Source organism: Punica granatum, chromosome 8 (genome assembly GCF_007655135.1).
Source record: "Punica granatum isolate Tunisia-2019 chromosome 8, ASM765513v2, whole genome shotgun sequence".
Lineage (NCBI taxonomy): Eukaryota > Viridiplantae > Streptophyta > Magnoliopsida > Myrtales > Lythraceae > Punica > Punica granatum.
Genome location: NC_045134.1, coordinates 26,088,285 through 26,108,241, shown reverse-complemented (window position 1 = coordinate 26,108,241; position 19,957 = coordinate 26,088,285). Strand labels below are relative to the sequence as shown.

Here is a 19,957-nt window from a genome sequence, read left to right as displayed (position 1 = left end):
AGTGTTATACATTCAAGTCGATCAGTAATATTCACTCAATATTTACTCCAAAATATTAGTTTCCACGTAAGGCATTGGAAGTCGTGCCCGAAATCACGGGCAGGCTTGCGTTTCTGGTCTGTTATCCGTTGATGATTGACTGCAGAATGTGAAAATAACCCAAAAAAAAAAAAACAACTACAGCTTTTGTTCTCCCCCCTCCTCGCTCTCTCTCTCTCTCTCTGATATTTTTGGGCCAAAGGGAATTCGACAAGAGGAAAACATTCGGCAGGCCCTTTTGAAAAGAAGAAGAGAAGTTGGAAGTCAAAGTGATGGAGAGATTTCTTCAATCAGATGGTGAGTTGGGGGCCTGAGGGTGACAAAGCAACAAGCCCACTTCCAACTACATTCAGTAAGAAAAATGTCATACCATACCAACATTATATTATTATTCCTACCTGACATGATTGAATTTTTTGTACGTGGCTATTGCTCAATTCTGCAGCATGGAAAAAGAGTCATTTTGAAGCTTTACCAAACCCCCAATTACGGAGCAACTTTCTCCCAATCCAATCTTCACCTTCCAGAACATCTCAGATCACCATCGTCGAATCAACACGTTCGTCTGGACATATTCCTTCTCGGTGTTACGGGGAAGATGCAGAGCCATTCATGTCTAAACAATTCCCTCCTTTGTCTTTAGGATCCTCTCAGTTCCTAAGGTACATGGCCTTATGTTGTGTTAGGCGGCTTTGATTCTCTTCTTTCAAAATTCTTCTATCCATACAACAATCGCCGTGGCAAGTCAATGCCCTTTCCTTTAATCACACTGGGCCATTTGGATTAGCAGACAATCACAGATCCGAGTCAACAGCTTTTTACACCACCAAGGCACTACTTACAAAGGTTTCAGAAGGCCTATCAAGACCTCTTGGTCGAGCGCACATTCTACTCCAAACCCCGATGAATAATTGACACGAATTCCCGATGCACTGCAAGAAACTATAGAGGAACAAAGAGGCATTTGAAACCCCGACGCCTGGACAACCAACCAACCCGAGCCTCTTACCACAAACTCCCACAAATCTCAGAAAATAATCGAGACAAGCTAGAGTCGTAAAAGCTACTATTGGCTTGTAGAGCATCAACATAAAGTAAGCTTTCCTCCAACCACCCTTGTCTCCTTCATAATGGAATGGCTTCTGAGAGGGTCTTACTCAATTAATTGCTTAATCCAACACTCTCCGAACAGACATTCCCCTTGCGGATAATCTCACAAACTTTTCATATTTCTCAACTGAGATAAGCTTATCATCGAAAGCCGAGTTCCAGAGTCAATCATACGATTAAGTGGATACTACTACAAATGAAACACCAATCCATAAAATATCTTTCTCAAAGTAACAAGCTCAGCAAAAGGAAAAATCGGAAGATTGTGCAACATATAACCATTCCTGTTTGAACCAAGAACATCGAGACCCAAAATTCACTAGTATTCTGCATCCACCAGGAGAATGCCCAAGTTGCATCTTTTAATGGGCGACAGCAATCCTTCCGGCAACTTGGTCAAGATCGCGCTGGCCGCTCGACGTTATTTTCCTTCCACTGTTTTAATGAACAAATAACAAGAGTTTAAGTAATACAAGAACATCAGCAGACACTGCAGTAATTATCTCTGTTGAATCACCCCATAAACCTTTCATATATGAAGCTGTCCATTACAATTGAAAATTGAGTTTCAAACTACGCAGCTTGAAAGAAATGTGGAAAGAGAACTTACCCCCTAGGGTCGATGTCAATAATGTTCATGTTCTGCAACTGCTGAAGAATGTGGCGAGCTACGGACCCACTGCTCTTGCAGAAGTGGGGTGGGCGGCTTCCATTCCTCTTGCTCCCACCATAGATCCTACGGAAGGCACCAACACCGAGGCCTCCCCTGAGGTAGATCTTCCTTGCCATAGAAGCTGCAGTACAAATGAAATCAGTCCTAAGAAACAAAAATAATCGGAGTGTTTCATCTGCTCAGACAAGATGGATAGAGAGATTAGTACCAGCTCTAATATAGTACCAATCAGGGTCATATGGAGCAAGTTCCTTGAATGTAGCCGTCTTCACGATATCAGTCCACTGAGGAAGCTCTATCTAATTTTCATTGAAAACCAAAATCATAGAGTGAACATACGCTTTACATAAACAGAGCATCCGTATTCAACAGAATTGCGAAATGCAATGAAAAATGGTGTCACCTGCTGCAAGAAGACACGAGGTGACCAATAGAAACAATTCAACCGAGACATTTTAGTTTATTATTGTACTTGACAGATTAGCTCTTTATATGTACTAGTTCAAGTTCACAAACACATCCAATCAAACCTTTTCCGCTAAACTTAGAGCAACATTTGGCCCGACAAACAGCAAAGTTCACTTATCACCCAGTAGAGGAAAAATGCAAAAATGATAGTTAATCATCATTTCTTTAGAGATTCCACCGTGTAATCATGTGGTCATTATTGAACTCAAAGCTAGTGGCTTTTCACAGGACAGGCAGAATTGATTGTAAGCACAAAGAGAGCACCTTCACAAAATTATATCAAGCTACCCGACATTACAAAAACACTACAGTCAAAAGTACAAAACTGTGCAACAACCATGGAGGAATCTAACTCATGAGCTGCCAAGTGCCAATAATCAACAATTTCGGACAATGTCCGATCATTCATCCCTTTCATCAGCAGTAGACGACCAAAGCTACGATTCACTATCAAATCCAAAACCTAACGCAATTCGAGCATTCAATAGATCGCTTGAACCAGCAACATAAGCTCAAAATATAGCTATCTCGGAGGAAAACTGCACATGATCCAATAAGCGGAACACCGAAACAGCAAACTACGAAGAAATATTAGAGAGAGAGAGAGACGGAGACCTTGCCGGAGCGCTTCAGGTGGGCGGCGTAAGCCTTGACGAACTCGTGAGGGGAAACGTCCTTCACCGTCCTCGCCGTCGCCATCTCTCTCTCGCTCCTCCCCCGAGCTGCTGTTTCTCTGCTGTGGGCGGCGCTGCAGCTGCGAGGAGACGTAATGGGGTGAGAGAGACGAAACGTCGACGGGATTAGGGTTTTAGACTTTCAAGTCACGTGCTTCTCACGAGTTGATGTCTGAAATTTACATTTTTGACCCTGGGCCGGGCTCCATGCAAACTTGGATGGGCTGATGAGCCTCTTTAACTCGTTGGACCGGACAGCTATACAAACTGGTAACCAGATCTGTATGCTTGGCTCCAAGTGGTCTGCGGGTGATGGTTCAAAAATCAACTCGTGGAAGGATTGTTGGGTTGGTTATACTCCCCTCAGATCTATGTTACATGGCCCTCTATCTAGATCAGATATTAATCTCAAAGTTAAGGATATCCTTAACAATGATGGCACTTGGAACTTCTATCAGCTCAAGGTTCGCCGGGAAGGGCGGGGCCAGGTGGTGTCCTTCGGAATTGCTAAGGTGTTTGGGTTCGAGGATTTTCTCGATTTCTGGGCATCTCCAAAAACTCGCTAGCTGAGCGTTGGGCACTGAGGGATGGATTGGTCTTAGCACGTGAAACGGGCATCCCAGCTCTCGAGATAGAGCCAGATGCCAAGGTAGTGTATGATCTAACCCTTGGCCACACAAACGAGAATCTTGCACTGATGCCTTTAATTTCGGATTGCAGGTTCTTGACGGGGCACTTTGCGAGGATTCGGATGAAGCATATCTACCGCGAACCTAACTCGGTGGCTGATTTTATGGCTCGCTTGTCTAGGGATGGAGTAGATACTGCTCAGGAGTTTGTACTCTTTGATGAACCTCCAAGTGGGGTTCTTGAACTATTGTTTGCTGATCTTATCGGTGCTGCTAGCACTCGTTCTATCTGTATTAACACCCATATGGGAACCGACATTGGCTAGTTAATTTAATAGACTTATCCTTTTCAACCAAAAAATAAATAAATATATATACTGTTTGATCGAAACCTGACTTCTAAAATGAAATTTCAACTTACCTCGTGTGGTAATTAGTTCTCATGGCAGATGCTTAAGGCTTCGTTTGGCATTGTGATTGCGGTGGATTAATTGCTTTTCCACCGCATAATCATCCAAAGGCACCTTTGGTGCAAATGAGGGAAACAACGTTTACTCAAATTTTCCTATATTTCCATTTTTATCCTCATAAGATTTTCATAATTTATACTAATGCATTTAATTTCTACGTCACTCGTTGTCTAAATTATGTTGCAATCCAAAAATTATAAATTAAACTAATGATATTGAATTTAGAGTTGTACATACAATTTAATGTGTCTCCATCTATTATATTCATTATATTAATGGTAATAAACTCTTGTACAAATTAAATAACATATCACAATTTTTTATTATACAAAGTTGTCATTTATAATATGATATTTTGAGTTTCAGCAATTTTGAAAATGTTTTGCCAAACAGTTAATGAGAATGAGCAATTAATTTTCAGCAATCCTCCTATAACACTTCTGCATTAGCAATGGCACTCCCAAATTAAGCCTAAATACAAGTCTGACATATGCTTATTGCTTCTGTTAAAGAAATTAGGCTCGTCCTCTCAATTTTTAAGCAATGAACGGATAGTTGGTGGTCTGGTTTCGTATGACAATGAAAATGGAATGATATCAAATAACATAAGAGCTACGATACCGCTAAAATTCCTTTAGTTCGAACTCCGACCTACCAAACTGGCGATTTTGTTTAAGAAATCAAACGTATCTATGATCCGTTAAAAAATTTTCAACGGAACAAGTTCCCGAATAAGTTACAAACAAGATAACAAATTTAAATGGAACCCTCATGCAGCTGTAGATGCCACATCTGCAACTCTAAGAATCTCATTTTCGTGACGCTGGTCGGGGCGGGCCGAAGTAGGTCGTTACCAATCCCATGATAGCAAACCTGCAAAATCAAAATAGCCATGGATGAATAATATTAACCGGAAACCAGAAATCTGATTAATATCAGATCATTCAGAGCATACAGGCATGCTTTTGCAAATATGGTTGCTGAAAACCATTGCCTCTGTCTTGATCCATATTGCAAAATCACCAAATCAAGCAAAAGGAACAGTTCACAAGCAAACAATATTCAACTAAGTCCGCATGCTTCACAAGTAGGCGCAAGCCCAACTTTGACAGGGAAGACTCAGGTTCTTCTATTAGCAAAATTGTTTTGAATATATAAGACTGTGCATAGAAAATAAAGGATCCCGAGAGTATCATGCTTGGCATTCTTCAAGGATAATACAGGGTACAGGAGATCAAATGCCAAGCAAATCTAATCTTAGGGATTATTCTACTGAAACGATCAACAAACTCACATCACAATACTCGGACTTTTGTCGAAGCAGTGGTTGTGTCAATGCCACATAGTGCCATCAACATCAGAGAAATTTAACCCAAAGATAAGCTCAACTCTGAAAATACGCTCGAGTTAAGAGATGTGACAACATCCTCTTCATCCTCTCGCGAAAGGGGACATCCCATTAAACAGATACTCAAGTATAAAACTTTTAACCTGATGTAAAAGAACTCACAAGTCTCTTAGCTGCCACACCTCATTGTGATACTGCATCGGCAAATTTATCTCATTTCATAGTAGATGCTAAACCGATCAAGTCTACAATTTTATTATTTATAAAGTATATTGGCTACTTTACGGACTCCACACGATCCGCAAACACTCAGAACTAAAGGAGTATTTTTAGATTCGGTGAGTGCACATGGTTCAATCTCACATTGCAAAGATGAACCTCCGGAAAAGATGCTCGGTTTATTCAACAAGACCGAAAGTCTATGCAGTTTATCACCTAATCGCATATGCTTATCCAATCCATTAATTGTATAAGGAACAATTCCCGTTTCAGGTTTCTACAAACAGCGTTGAATCAAATTCAGCTTCAGCAAAAGCTTAGATACGACCTCCTCCTTCAACTATGGAACCAAAGGAAGGAAATTGATGTCATGAAAGTAATATGAGGTGAGAACTTACATCATACCCATGGAGATCTGCTTGAGATCATTCTCCATGTTCCTCATGTTCGCGAGGGACTGGACAGAGAATATAATCGCAAGCCACGAGCAAAGCTTGTACTGACAAACATCGCGAAGATTCAATCAGAACGCTAAGTCATAGATCATTCACCAATCCGCAATGAGAAATCGCTTCAATCGTCGATTAAACTGTGGCTGGAAAATCTCAAAATTTACCCGGAACATGACGCCTGCGACACCGAAGACGACGGCGATGAAGCCGGAGTAGTCGACTGGCAGATCCTGCGGCGACACCACCGGTGCCTTGAACGGCCTCGCCGCCGACGGCTGACGTGGATCGTTGGCGTTGTTGTGCGACATCTCTCCTAGATGCTCTCTCCTCTGCAGCGGGGCTCCTTGTACAGATCAGTGATCCTGCCGTATAATATTATTTTTAAAATCATTTATATATTTTTCCACAGAAAATATATTTACTTATATATTTAGGATTTTGCTCCCTTTTGCATTCTCAAAGCAAAGAAAATTGGAAAAAAAGAAATTTGTTTAATTTTTACAAACAGTCCCATATATATTCACAAGTTTTGAAATTAGACCCTACACTCATTATACTTTCTGGTTGTAGAGCATACCGTTCTTGGTTAAAATGGTACTAGAGGCGCAGACGTTCATATTTCTATATGTGAATGAACTCTTTGTGTAGTATAATTTAGAAATATAATGAATTGATGGCTTGTAGTAACTTCATTCCATTGACCGAGTAGACGAATATTAAAGGAATGTAAATTTATTGGAGGAGGACTTGAGAAAATGTTAAATCAATAATTATAAAGTCTGATATGTATATTAACAAGGGGACATGAAGGGGCTACCAACCACGAATTGAGAAATTGCTTGGGAAGTGTATACGGAAGCTCCTCATCGTACGAACGTGAAGCTCCCGTGAAAAGAATCCAAATTATTTTATATGGATATATTGGAGTGAGGAAGGAATGCGAAACATTCGAAGGGTAAGGTCAATCTTTATATTAAATAAATTGGTTGATGACATGCGACTCCCTCGTTGGTTCATGCGTAAAGACTAATTTGTAACACTAATTAAGATTTGTAGGTGAAAAATATGAAAGTAAAAACTGTGAAACAGTGGGTCAGAAAAAGATGATTCAATGGAGAAATCAATTGTTCATAAGGTCCTAAAGGCTCCAAAGGATGTAATGGTGGAAAGTAATATAGAGGAAGATAGTACGAAGGTAGTGAAGGAATCTTGTAGTATCATTGTCTCAAAGAGTCCTCGTAAGGTGAAATACTCTGAAGTTATTCTTGTCCCTGAGAAGGAAGGTAGCAGCAAGAAGAGTGGGGTTGGCTTAAGTTCTACAAGAGTGGCAATGCCAGTGATTGAATCTCATAATTATTTTGCTATCCTCAATTCTAAGACAGAGAAGAAGATTCCTATTCCTCCGCAATCCAAATTGCTTCAATTGTCACCTAAGAAACCTAGGAGGGCAGCATTGAACTGGAATGAGATGTTGAGCAATATCACTCAGAACCATAACAAGAATAAAAAGGGTGGGAAAGATGTAACTGATCCTTCGGCTAAAGGTATGTCTCCCTTGCCTACCCGTTCCCAATAACAAAAGTACTTCCTTGATATGTCAGAGGGTTCAATAACCCTCTAAAGCACCGAGAATTTTGCAAATCGGCATCTGCTAATAAGATCAATATTCTTTGCATTTTGGAAACTCGTGTGCGGGAGAATAAAATGCAAATGATTTTGAATGGTTCTTTCCAAAATTGGTCTATTATCCACAATTATTTACATCATCCTCTTGGAAGAGTGTGGATTCTTTATGATAGCATTGTGAAATTTTCTGTTGCGTAAAGCTCTAAGTAGTATATTCACTGTGCAGTCATGATTGATTCCTCCTTTGCTTTTTTAGATTTATGTGGTTTATGCTGCAAACTTTGTGACTGACAGAGCAACGCTATGGAAATCTCTTAAGAATCTAAGGAATTTCCATGGATTATTTCTTGGGATTTTAACATTGTTAAGACTGAGAAAGAAGCTAGTAATGTTGATATGAGTGATCTTCATGGTATGGATGAATTTTGAGAATTTTGCATGAGGTTGAAGTGCAAGACCATCCTTGGGTTGGTAATTACTATACACGGTCGAATAAAAGATCAAGAGGTTTATTGATAGGAAATTATATAAGATACTTGTGAATGAGCATTAGTACTCTGCTTACTCAAGTTCTGTAGTTGAATTTCTACACCATATGATTTCAGACCACTGCCCAAGTGTCACTACTGCGTTTCAAAGGTTATCACGAATACCACTTTTAAATTCTTCAACTTTTGGATCTCCCATCCAAGGTACGAAGAGGTGTTAAAAATGGTTAGATCGGAGAGATTCGTGGAACTCTTATTTTCTTCTCTATAAGAGCATTAAGCAATTGAAGAAGAGGCTAAGAGCTTGTTTGGATTGGAAACATTTTCCAACTCAACTCCATCCATATGGTTACACGACAAAATTTGGCTTGAATGCAGTTTGCTGTGGGACCCAATTTCTTCTATCGGTGGGTCAATGTGGCATTTCCCAATTTTCTACTGAGAAATTACCGTTGGACCGAAGAACGACCAGCGCCGTGAAGATCCTGTTCCCAGCGTCCTTAGGGTTGCAGAGCAGCAATGAAATTGGCTGCAATAATCTGAAATCGAGCGCGGAAGAAGCCGATTGGTAAGTGGGTTCCTTCAATTTCATCGATTACTCACCTCCATACCTTCAATTTCATCGATTTCTCACTTCTACTCCATCAATGGCGTCAAATGCAGACACTGTTCGTCCGTGACGAGCAGAGGATCGTCTTCACAGTGATCAGATCGAATCTTGTCAGGAATTATTCGATTTTCTTCTGTGCATCATCACGCTTGTCTGAGCTATCGCGCATCAAGCCGATTGGTAGGGGCCCCTCGACGTGCTCTGTTCTTGGCTGAATTTGTCGATTTAAGCAGCGGCAGACGCGAATCCCAACCGAAGCATTCCTCAGTTCAGGTATGTTCGCTCGCATCTGTCTCCGAGTGCTTCTACTATTTCGTTCTTCTTCGTTGACTGCTTGTTCGTGGGCTGAGCTGCAATAATCTGAAAATTTCTCGATTGTTGTTTGTTTTCTCATTGCTGTGATGCACTTGATGACTGATTGCTGCTAATTTTGTTAGGCCAGTCGGTTTCTGCGATTTTTGAAAGCTTCAACTCGTGACTATGATTGTGGTTTATGTCTTCACTTATACTGATACGTGTCTGTTCTTATGGGAAATTTCAATCAAAACATGCTTCAGATATGGCAGAAGACATGTACGAATGATAATGTATATTTGAAATTGCATGTTATACTATACCGTGTGTTCTCTACAAGTAATATTAGGTAAACTAAACGTTTGATAACTTGCTATGAGGCTCAGACATGTTGATGTGTTTTTGCTGGTTCGAAAAGCATCTGCTCTGCTGAGAAATTGTATGAGAGAACGATCTGCAAGTCAGTGAAATTTCAGTTTGCAAGCGTCAGTCTGAGGACTTTGATTGCTTTTGTTATACGGAGTTATAATACTTGCTTAAATCGTGAGGCGTTTGTGATCAATTTGTTGCGAGAAACACCATAGAAGTTCGTATATTGACTGATACCCTCAAAGCTGCCCTTTCTTTTTAAATAATGAAATAGGCTCATGGATTTATGCGAGATGGCAGTCAGTATAAGTGCTCTGTTTCTGCATTGTCTTTCTGATGCGAACTGTTGTTTGGCTGTTATTCATTTTGTTTTGCATGTTATTTGTTGAGGTTTTGCTACAGCAACTGCATGCAGCATGGCTCAAAAAGGGGAAAATATCATCGAACGGAGTGATGAAATGGACTTAGCTTTCCTAAACGTACTGCTTGAGAAGATGAGAAGAACACACACTACAACATGGAAGACTAGCATTTGGAAAGAGATCACAGATGAAATGATAAACCTTTTTCCCGAAAAGCATCTGTTCTTGCAAAAGGTAAAGGACAAGTATCAAAGAATGAAGACAAATTTCACCCAATTTTCTAAAATAGTAAAGCATACAGGCGTCAGATGGGATGCAGACACAAACACCATCACCGCCGACTCAGATGTTTGGGATATGTTTATAAAGGTACACGCTTGTTTCTTTGTTTGTTCGGCTTCTACTGTTGTTTCCAGCATATGTCACTGATCTCCTTCGATCATGTCGTTGTTCTTGGTACAGAAGAATAGGGCGTACAAGACTTTTCGGAGTAAAGGATGCAAGCACTACGATATGCAGAAGCAACTGTTTAGTTCTTCCGTGGCCACCGGTGTTCTTCGCATATCCTCGACCGATCCACCACCAACTTTAGAGGAAGAACGGCGATTAAATGCGGAATTCTTATCTAGGGGGAAGGGAAAGCAGAAACACCATGTCGATCTGGAAGAAGGATCCGACGAGAGTGACAACCCCATCCATGTTGCAGAGCCCATTTTAACCGAGTCTCGACGTCGAGTACCGAAAAGATCGCAAAGTAAGAGCTCACAAATGCAGGAGTGCATGGACATATTCAGGGGGAGTTTCACGAAGAACCAACAGGACACCCCACCGTCGGTAAAGAAAAGCAAGTCCGTATCGAGACCCGAGAAACCTGAGAAGAATAGCATCGAGAAAGCCCTCAATGAGTTGGCTAAATTAGAATCGAGAAATCCCTTAATCCTTGTTTGTAAAAGCGGGCAAAGCACTCCTTGATCCGGGCTCCCGAAGGCTTTTCATGTGGTTCAAGGAGGAGTCACGAATGGAATGGATATTTCAACTGGAGCATCATTGAAGCAAGCGTGATCAAATCTTCCTTCTTTTTTTTCAACGCATCGAAAAACAACGTTTTTTAAATTTTTCTGACTGAACTCATACTGCTGATGTTTGTTATGTGTGTTTGGTTATGCTGATGCGTTTTTATTTTATGTGTGTGTTGCATGTTATTGTGTTATGATTATAATTGAGTTGTTTCACTGTTAACGATTTATTCATGAATTCATTTCCACAGTTATAGGCGATCATTTGGCGAACAATATGTCTCGTTATGGCATGTCTTCAAACAATAACAATAACCCTGGAGACAATGAGAATAAACGTATGCAACGTATGTTCTACTCCTTGATGATGCAATATGATCAAATGGAAGATCCCGTTCCACAGAACTTGCCGTGTAGAAATTTTGCACTTCAAGGACGACAGTATATTGTTGAACTATTAGGGAGTGACGTCCGGTGCTTCGAAAGCTTCAGAATGGAACCACACGTGTTTAGAAATCTATGCGACACATTGCGATTGCACTGTGACATCACAGATACTAGAAAAGGTATTACCGTGGAAGAGCAAGTCGGCATGTTCATGTTGGTTATTTCACATAGTATGCGATTTTCAATGGTTGCTGAAAAGTTTCAGCATTCGAAGGAAACGGTTTCACGAGTTATCAAACAAATTGCACGCGGAATGCAAGAATTAACTGTTATTTTTATAACACCGCGGAACGCTATTATCCAGTCGGAAATTGAAAATGATGAAAGGTGGCGCTTCTTTAGGGTATGTTATCTACTAATTTCATATTGTATAGAACTGTATTCGGTATAATATGTGAGTTAGATATAATTATGCGTATTTTCATGCAGCATTGTATTGGAGCTATCGATGGAACTCATGTCGATGCATGCATGCCACATGCGAACATAGTACCTTATCGCGATCGTAATGCCGATATATCACAAAATGTATTGGTTGCTTGTACACACGACATGATGTTCACATACGTGATGACGGGTTGGGAGGGTTCAGCACACGATTCAAGAATATTTGTTGACGCTGCGTCAGTTGATCGCTTTCCAGCACCGCGTGGTCGTGAGTATTTGCTTTTACCTTTATAATTTTCAATGAAATTGCTTGCCGAAATTCGTTATCTTTAATTTTCATTTTGTTCTTTTGCAGGACAATATTATGTTGTTGATGTAGAGTTTTCAAATATACCGGGATATTTGACTCCATACAAGGGAGAACGGTATCACCGGAGCGATTTCCCTAATCATTATCCGCTAACATCTCAAAAAGAGCTATTCAACCAGCGTCATGCGTCAGTGCGTAATATTATCGAGCGTTGCTTTGGTATTTTGAAAAAGAGATTCGCAATACTGACTGCCATGACGAACTTCAAACCGTATACTCAAGGACAACTTTGTCCTTGCTTGTTTTGTTTTGCATAATTTTATACGCCGTAATAATTATCATGATAGATTATTTATGGAGTACGGCGATGCGTGGACGGATTACGATGAATTTCGCAATCCACCACAACAACACGGAATTAGAGTTGATGTGGACATGAGTAGCGCAGAAATGAACGTTGTACGCGACCGTATCGCTAATCGGTTATGGCGTGCGGAGTGATGAGGCCGATGACATACACTGAGGTGTTTGTATTTGAAATTAGTAATAATTATTGTTACGATTCATCCTTGTTGCGTTTTTTTTTCATGCGTACAATTACCCGATTGTTGCGGCACGTTCACCCGGAAAAAGTCAAAGGAAGATAAAGCAAAAAAAAATCCTCAAAGGCAACCGCTTGCTGTGTATGCCGTGACCTTTCGAGGTCAACTCATGTGGAAGAATTCCTTGGATGGAATTGTCATGGGGTATGGGCCCCACCATATTCACTTATTTCAATCATATTTTGTCCTTTTATGAAATAAATTGAGTTGAGTTGGACAAAGTTTCAAATCCAAACACACAAGATTTCAATAAGGAGAATTTTGAAGATATTTCAAAGAGAGTCAAAGAAGCTGAGTGTACGCTAAAAGAGGTTCAGTCAATGATTCTAAACAGGAATCATTCTTCTTATCTTTTGGTTGCTGAACAAGAGTTAAGCCACACTTATAATTGAGAAGTACCGAAGGGAGCTTTTACAAGCAGAAGGCAAGGGTGTGGTGTTTTTCTTTAAAAGATCAGAATACTAGTTATTTTCATAAAATTTTTAAAGTGAGAAGATCTAAATATACTCTTAAACTCGTCCACACTAAAGATAGCACCATATTTGATGATGCTGAGATGATTTCTAATGAAGCAGTGGGATTCTATCAAAGGTTGTTGAGCTCATGAGATCCTCTTGTTACAAGTGCTCATCCTTCGGTTCTACAAAACATTCTGAATTTCACTATTTCTGAGGAGCATTCTGTCTTACTCTCTCAACCAGTTACTGATATAGAGATTAAATATGCCCTTTGGTGCATTGAAGGGGATAGAGCTCTAGGCCTTAATGGGTATAGCTCTCATTTTTTTCAAAGTTTCATGGGCTATTGTATGAATGGACTTCACTTCAACTATAAAAAGATTTCTTTGCCAGTGAAAAACCCTTAAAAGAGGTAAACAATACTTCTATGACTCTTGTCCAAAAAGTTCTAAATCCTTCAAGGATGACTAAGTACGTGTCCATCTCATGTTGTAATGTAATTTACAAGTGCATTATTAAGGTTCTAGCCAATCAATTAAAGAGTATCCTGCTTTACTTTTGTGAGTGGCAGAAATATTGGTGATAACATACTCTTGGCCCATGAACTAGTGAAAGGATATAACAGAAAGGGAGTAAGTCCTCGATGTACTATTAAGGCAGATATTATGAAGGCTTTTGAGTCTACTGATTGGGATTTTTTGAAGAATATCTTTCAAGCCATTGGTATGCCTACTGTGTTTATTGACTGGGTGTTCGAGTGCGTCGCAAGAGCTTGTTACTCTGTCCTTGTGAATGGTGGTTTGGAAGGGTATTTTCAGGGGAAAAAACGGCTCAGACAAGGTGACCATTTGTTTGTCATGGCTATTGAAGTTCTCTCTAAGCTTCTCAATAGAGTTGTTGTTAATGGTCTTATTGCCTACTACCCTTATTATAAAAGACTTCAACTTATTCATCTTGGATTTGCTGATGACTTAATGGTATTCAAGGAAGGTGAACTTGATTCCTCGAGACTGCCCTTGCTATTTTTGATGAATTTTATAGATGTATGGCTTAATATTGAGCCTAGCTAAGTCTGAAATATATTGTGCTGGGATGGAAGCACGTACTGTGAATGAGATTCTTGATTTGAGTGGTTTTAAGTGGGGTTCCTCGCCTGTGAGATACTTGGGAGTGCCTCTCATTGCAGGTAGGCTCACTGATAGGGATTGTAAACCTCTCATTGACAAAATCACTAGTCGTATTAATGGTTGGGCAATGAGGATATTATCTTATGTAGGCAGACTCCAACTCATTAAGCCTATCATTCACTCTTTAGTGAACTTTTGGTGTGCTACAATTATTTTGCCTTAAAAAGTGTTAAAGATAGTGGAGAAAAAGTGTAACACTTTTCTTTGGAAAAGTCGAGATGGTGCTGTCAGAGGTGGTAAGATGAAATGTGATATCATATGTCTTCCAAAAAATGAAGGAGGACTAGAGATTAATGGCTTGTTTGGTTTCAAAGTGTGATTTTAAAATTACACTTTAACTTAATTCTACTCACAACAAAACAAAATAATTTATACAAAGTTAAATGGTGGGTCTCATTTATACCACTTTTTTTTCCACAACAAAACAAAATAACTTATACAAAGTCAAAGGGTATGCCCCATACATAACAATTTATACCACTCTTTTTCAAAATTTGATTTTAAAATCATACTTTGAAACCAAATGCAGTATAAGGATTTCTATACTTGGAATCTTTCTTTTAATATGAAGTTGATTTGGTTGATTTTCAATAAGGCTGGCTCCATGTAGATTGCATGGTTGGAGGCTTATAGCATTAAGGGAAAAGAGTTTTTGGAGTTTGTTGTGTCCAAATTACTGCTCTTATGCTTGGAGGAAACTCCTTGAGACAAGGCCGATAATCTATCCCTTTATTCAATATAAAGTGGGTGACGACAATTCTATTTTTTATGGTATGATAATTGGACTGAGAATAGCCCCTTATTTGGTGAGGGCCTACTGTATGGTATACCACACAATGCCACTGCTGTTAGTGCTCTGAATACTACTAGGGCATGTTTGGTTCGCAGGATTAGGTAAGGAAGGGATTAGGTATTCCGTACGTAATAGGTTGTCTGGCGTTTAGCTCACCGGATTGCGGAATAAGTATTCCGACCGAGCTAAATTATCCGGTTTAGATGCGGATTAGGGATGCCCCCTAGCACGGTCCGAATTAGGATTTTCGGATCCGGAAATGGACATGAAAGAACAAAAATACCCTCGTCTTCTTTCACTAATTACAATCACATGTCATCCCATAAAAATGCTTCAGAGGTCGACATTTCCCTTTCGGAAGAACATTCGAAACCCTAGCAGAGCGCCAAGCCAAGCAATTTCTCATCGATTCCTTGCGTTTTGCTGTCGATTCGTTCGCCTCGTAGAGGAAAAAGGTTGCGGTGTTGATCTCCGCCACTCCACTGCCGTAGGAAAGTCGGAGGAGAGACGGAAGCTCGCAGACCTCCCTTGATCCAAAGAAGGTAGGGTTCAAATCTCCGGGGATTTCTTCACTTGCTTTTTCAGTGTTGATTTCTCCTTGTTTAATTCCACCCATTTGAATGATTTTCATGTTTATTTTTGCAGGAGAAGCCTCGGCAAGCCAAGCCGTTTCCGTCCCCGTCCAGCTCCTGACTCCTGACCTGCAGACAGGACCTCCGAGCATCCCTCTCCAAGTTGGCAGCTTCATCCTCAGCTTCATCGTAGGTATTTTGTCGACCTCAGCTAGTTCCTTCCATTTTGATTTTTGAGATTTGTGAGTCTCTTCCTGTATCGTGATTATTGATTTTTATAAAACCAAAATATCTGTTGATCACAGTAGGCTTAATTCAAGAAGAAATAAGATAAAGTTTATATGTGACAAATTAAGATACTTTTCAGATTGCACTTGCTTATAGTAACAAGTTGTCTTGCGAATCCAAGTAAATATCTTATAGCAATCTCTCATTTACGGTAGCCATGTTTATTGCTTTGTCCAAAATACAGTTTCTTTTATCCTGTGGGTGTTTGGGATTAGTTCAAACGAACTTTTGTTGAGTTTGAATTTGGATACTTGAAATGATGTCGGAGTTTATTTTCTTTGAGAAATACATCATGTCAGACTTAAGTCATGTCTATCCATTTGAATTATGTTTCAAAGGATGTTGGCGTATGTATCCCTAAAAGCTGGAATTCCATCTATGCTAGGCATAGCCACAAGAAGATGTGGAGAGTCATCCATTTCCCCATTGTTTGGACAGTGTAGTGTGAAGAACCGAAGGACTTTGAAAATTCGATTTCTTCTATACTTCATGCCTTTAGTTTAGCTTGGTCTCAGTAGGCTTTTGCTATTCATCAAGTGTTCCCTTCTTTATCCAATTTGTGCTCTTAATCTTGCCCTTTTTTTATTATGTTTTTTGTGCTCTTAGTTCTTTGGTTCGCAGGATTACAGAGCGATTTTTTAGGTTTGATTATTGGTTATCTGTTGGATGATTGAGGCAATTTTGTGGAAATGATTTCTGTATTAGTTGATGGAAAATGAAATTGGTTGAATATGGTTGAACTGTTAGCTCGCGGATAGGAATTTTGGCTTCCTCTGACAAATGGTTGAACCGAGAGATGGTGAATGTAATTGATTTTTCTTTTAGTTGAATCAGTTGATCTCTCTTTTGGTTGAGATGTTGAATGGAATTGGCATAGACTTGCACTTTTTATGGCATGCAATTCAAATTAACAGATTCATTATTGTTTAGAAAATGAAGTGTTCTTTCAAGCTCCATGTTGTTACATTCCCTTTTCTTGTTTCCTTCTGCAGGAGAATGAAGAGGAACTGAGCAGAGCAGAATTAGGCATCAAATAGTGGCAAACTCTATCGGAACTTAGAAGGGCTGTGAGAGGAGGATGGCAAGGCAACTCTGAAGTTGACAGAGAGTGTGAATTTTGTTCCTTCTTGAGGATTCGTTTGTACAGCAACAAGTAGTCAATGTGCCGGGTAATAATTCCCCTTGTAAATTTGAAATTGTAGCTTAAGAACGTTAGACTATTAGAATGTCCAAGCACCGAGTGGAACTAGCCTCGGGACTAAAGGCTTGGGGATTAGCGGCTTTTATTATTGTTTTCTTGTAAGTGCTGGAGTTATCAATCCTTGATTGTTGTTTGAACCTAGTGATTTCGGCTGCAAATCTCATGGGAGGTTGATGTGTAGCTATATTGTGTTTGGATGTACTAAAATGTTTCTGTCTATGTTTTCCTCATATTGTTCAATACGTACTGCGTATGTCCTTTCGAAGGCGGGGTGAATGTGGTACTATATCCGTTAATTGTCAAGCAAAATATAACATTCCTCATCTTTGTTCTTATCACATTTTGCTTTGAGCGTAACAGTCCTCATCATTATGGTATAAAGTAGAAGTTTTAGTTTCGTTACAGGTTTTTTTATAATATTTTAACAAATAATTTTGTAATTTTATTTAATATGTGAAATATTTTTATTAAATGGCTATTCTTTGTTACTTATTTAATTAGTAATTAAATTATAATGTACAGTGATTTTTAATTGTAAGAGAACACCTTTTTATTAAGAAATTTTTTTTATTGATACTTTAGATAATTATGCTTATTGAAGTATTAAAATAATTACTTTTATTAATAATCACAATTTTTCAGTAATTTAATTAAAATAATTAATTTTATTAAATTAATTACTTTTAAATTATTTAAAATGTTTATTTTTTATTAATTATAGAAATTGTCATTAAAGTTATCTATTTATATTATAAAATTCATTATATTTATGTGAAGGGCATTTCTGTCTTTTTATCCTATTCCTGTTCTTTCTATTCCTTATTCAACCCAACCAAACATCAGAATTATAATTTTATTCCCTGTCTATTCCCTCCAACCAAACACAAAAATTTCATCAGAATTTTCATTCTATTCCCTGTCTATTCTAATCCAAGTCTATTCTATGCCTTGTCTATTCTAATCCCAGTCTATTCTATTCCCTGTCTATTCTAATCCTGTGAACCAAACGTGCCCCCAGTTGGCTTTATAGGGAATGTAGGGATGAAAAAAGAAAGGAATATTCAGAGCCTCCTCCACGAAACAATTCTGGTTCCTGGAAAATAAGATTCAGTTTATGGGAAGGTTAGGAAGAATGACAGTTTCTCTCTCACTAGTACATGGAATGAGCTGAGAACTAAAGGAAGAAAAGTCCATTGGTATGAACTTTTTTGGTCTAATCCATGTATACTCAGACATTGTTTAATCAGTTGGCTTGCGATCAATAATAGGCTCGACACTGTGAATCAAGTAATGAGGTGAAATCCTACTACCGTCTTTGCAAATTTTATGGAGATGAAGTGGAGATAAGGGATCACATCTTTTATGCTCATTCATTCGTGCTAGTTTATGGGTGACTATCTTACAGAAGTGTGGCATAAGTAGAAGCATTGGTGATTGACATTGTGAGCTTGAATGAGCTACTGACACATTCAGAGGGAAATTTGTGGACATCGTTCTCACCAAATTAGTATGTCATGCTTTTATATATTTTGTTTGGAGGGAACCTAACTTAGTAGCCTTCTAAATGAAAAACCCTTCAACGGAAAGGATTCTTCATGCCGTTCATAGTTCTGTTCGAGGGAGAATGATGGGAGTTAAAAGAATTGAGCAGAGAGTTACTACAGAAGCCTAAAAGAGGTTGCCGATGGATTGGGGAGTGTTCTCTTGATATGCTATCTCTTGATTGATGAATAACTTAGTATGCTTTGTTGCTCATATGTTTGTTTGGATTTTCAGACTGTATGGCCCGCATGCCATTTGATTAGGCCTTGTGCGTTTTATTAGTTTGGCCTTATATTTCGATATTTTGATTGATTAATGGAGGAGCGTGCTGATTAAGATCGGGAAAAAGGTCAATCTTTATGTTTTCTAATGTGAATTCTAGTGGTATGAAATAATATTTATCAACTCCCATAGAAGGAGATCCAACCATGATGAGCAAGTTGAGAGTGCTCTCTACGAGTAAAGCCGGCATAAGGCGAAGCAAACAGGTGATGTGACCATCATATACTTTGATGAGGTTGTTGTGAGTGAAGATTTTTATGATTCTTTTCTTGTTAATAGGCATAGATCCTTATGTGTGCATTCTAAAGGGGGATTCTACGATGATTATCGATTCTTTCTTAATCGCAGGTTGCATAATGCAAAGATAGTGGCTCTATAGAGAGCATTCTATATATTGTTGTCCAATAGGTGGTGACCACCTTCACATGACACTCAGGTTGCGTTTGGTTTCATAGTATGATTTTAAAATCAGATTTTGATTTTGATTTTGAGTGGAATAAATGTAATCCACCCTTTGACTTTGTATGAGTTATGTTATTTTGTTGTGAAAAAAAAAAAGTGGTATAAATGGGGCCCACTCTTTGACTTTATATGAATTATTTTGTTTTGTAATGGGTAAAGTTAAGTTTGAATTGTGATTTTAAAATTTTATCCACAATCCAAACAGGCCCTCAAACTTCAGGGGCAGTTTGGATTCAGAGTTAAAATTACTTTGATTTTGATTTTAATTTTGATTGTGAAAAAGGACAAATGAGATGTAATTATAAATTTAACTTGGAAAACGTGTATTTTTATTGTGTAGTGTGTTGAGTTAAAGTTAAAGTTAAAATTTTTGAATTGAGAAATGTATATTTTTGTTGTGTAGTGTATTGAGTTAAAGTTAAAGTTAAAGTTAAAATCAAGTAACTCTGAATCCAAACGGGACATCAGAAACTAGTAAATCACTGAGTCACCGACCATGGTCCCTTCATTCTCCAAAGTCAGCCCACCACCACTCACTCTTCATATGTAATATTCTTTCATTATATTGCAACTTCACCC

General features: G+C 38.8%; 2 protein-coding genes and 1 long non-coding RNA gene across 3 annotated transcripts; 1 reads left to right on the top strand and 2 right to left on the bottom strand.

The window, feature by feature from the left end:
- Positions 1 to 1,240: 1,240 nt before the first annotated feature.
- LOC116189106 (40S ribosomal protein S19-3) lies at positions 1,241 to 3,088 on the bottom strand. Its single transcript, XM_031518639.1, has 4 exons — positions 2,906 to 3,088; positions 2,031 to 2,121; positions 1,760 to 1,943; positions 1,241 to 1,584 (listed from the first exon to the last, which is right to left on the bottom strand). Exons 1-4 carry the CDS (start codon positions 2,987 to 2,989, stop codon positions 1,512 to 1,514), a joined length of 432 nt encoding a protein of 143 aa, XP_031374499.1. The 5' UTR covers positions 2,990 to 3,088; the 3' UTR covers positions 1,241 to 1,511.
- Positions 3,089 to 3,277: 189 nt separating this feature from the next.
- Positions 3,278 to 3,984, top strand: LOC116189107. Its single transcript, XR_004152318.1, has 2 exons — positions 3,278 to 3,613; positions 3,685 to 3,984. It is a non-coding gene; the product is annotated as an uncharacterized LOC116189107 (long non-coding RNA).
- Positions 3,985 to 4,637: 653 nt separating this feature from the next.
- LOC116186988 (protein Asterix) lies at positions 4,638 to 6,465 on the bottom strand. Its single transcript, XM_031515552.1, has 3 exons — positions 6,247 to 6,465; positions 6,029 to 6,129; positions 4,638 to 4,936 (listed from the first exon to the last, which is right to left on the bottom strand). The coding sequence occupies exons 1-3, from the start codon at positions 6,388 to 6,390 to the stop codon at positions 4,873 to 4,875; spliced, it is 309 nt and encodes a 102-aa protein (XP_031371412.1). The 5' UTR covers positions 6,391 to 6,465; the 3' UTR covers positions 4,638 to 4,872.
- Between the last annotated feature and the right edge of the window lie 13,492 nt (positions 6,466 to 19,957).

Bases quoted from the DNA above. Each gene is read 5' to 3' on its own strand.
- LOC116189106 (XM_031518639.1), bottom strand. From the start codon at position 2,989: ATGGCGACGGCGAGGACGGTGAAGGACGTTTCCCCTCACGAGTTCGTC. The intron at 2,122-2,905 runs GTCTCCGTCTCT...AATGAAAATTAG, and splicing joins ACCTGAAGCGCTCCGGCAAG to ATAGAGCTTCCTCAGTGGAC. The intron at 1,944-2,030 runs GTACTAATCTCT...TTTGTACTGCAG, and splicing joins TTGGTACTATATTAGAGCTG to CTTCTATGGCAAGGAAGATC.
- LOC116186988 (XM_031515552.1), bottom strand. From the start codon at position 6,390: ATGTCGCACAACAACGCCAACGATCCACGTCAGCCGTCGGCGGCGAGG. The intron at 6,130-6,246 runs GTAAATTTTGAG...GATGTTTGTCAG, and splicing joins TCGCAGGCGTCATGTTCCGG to TACAAGCTTTGCTCGTGGCT. The intron at 4,937-6,028 runs GTAAGTTCTCAC...TTGATTTTGCAG, and splicing joins CAGATCTCCATGGGTATGAT to GTTTGCTATCATGGGATTGG.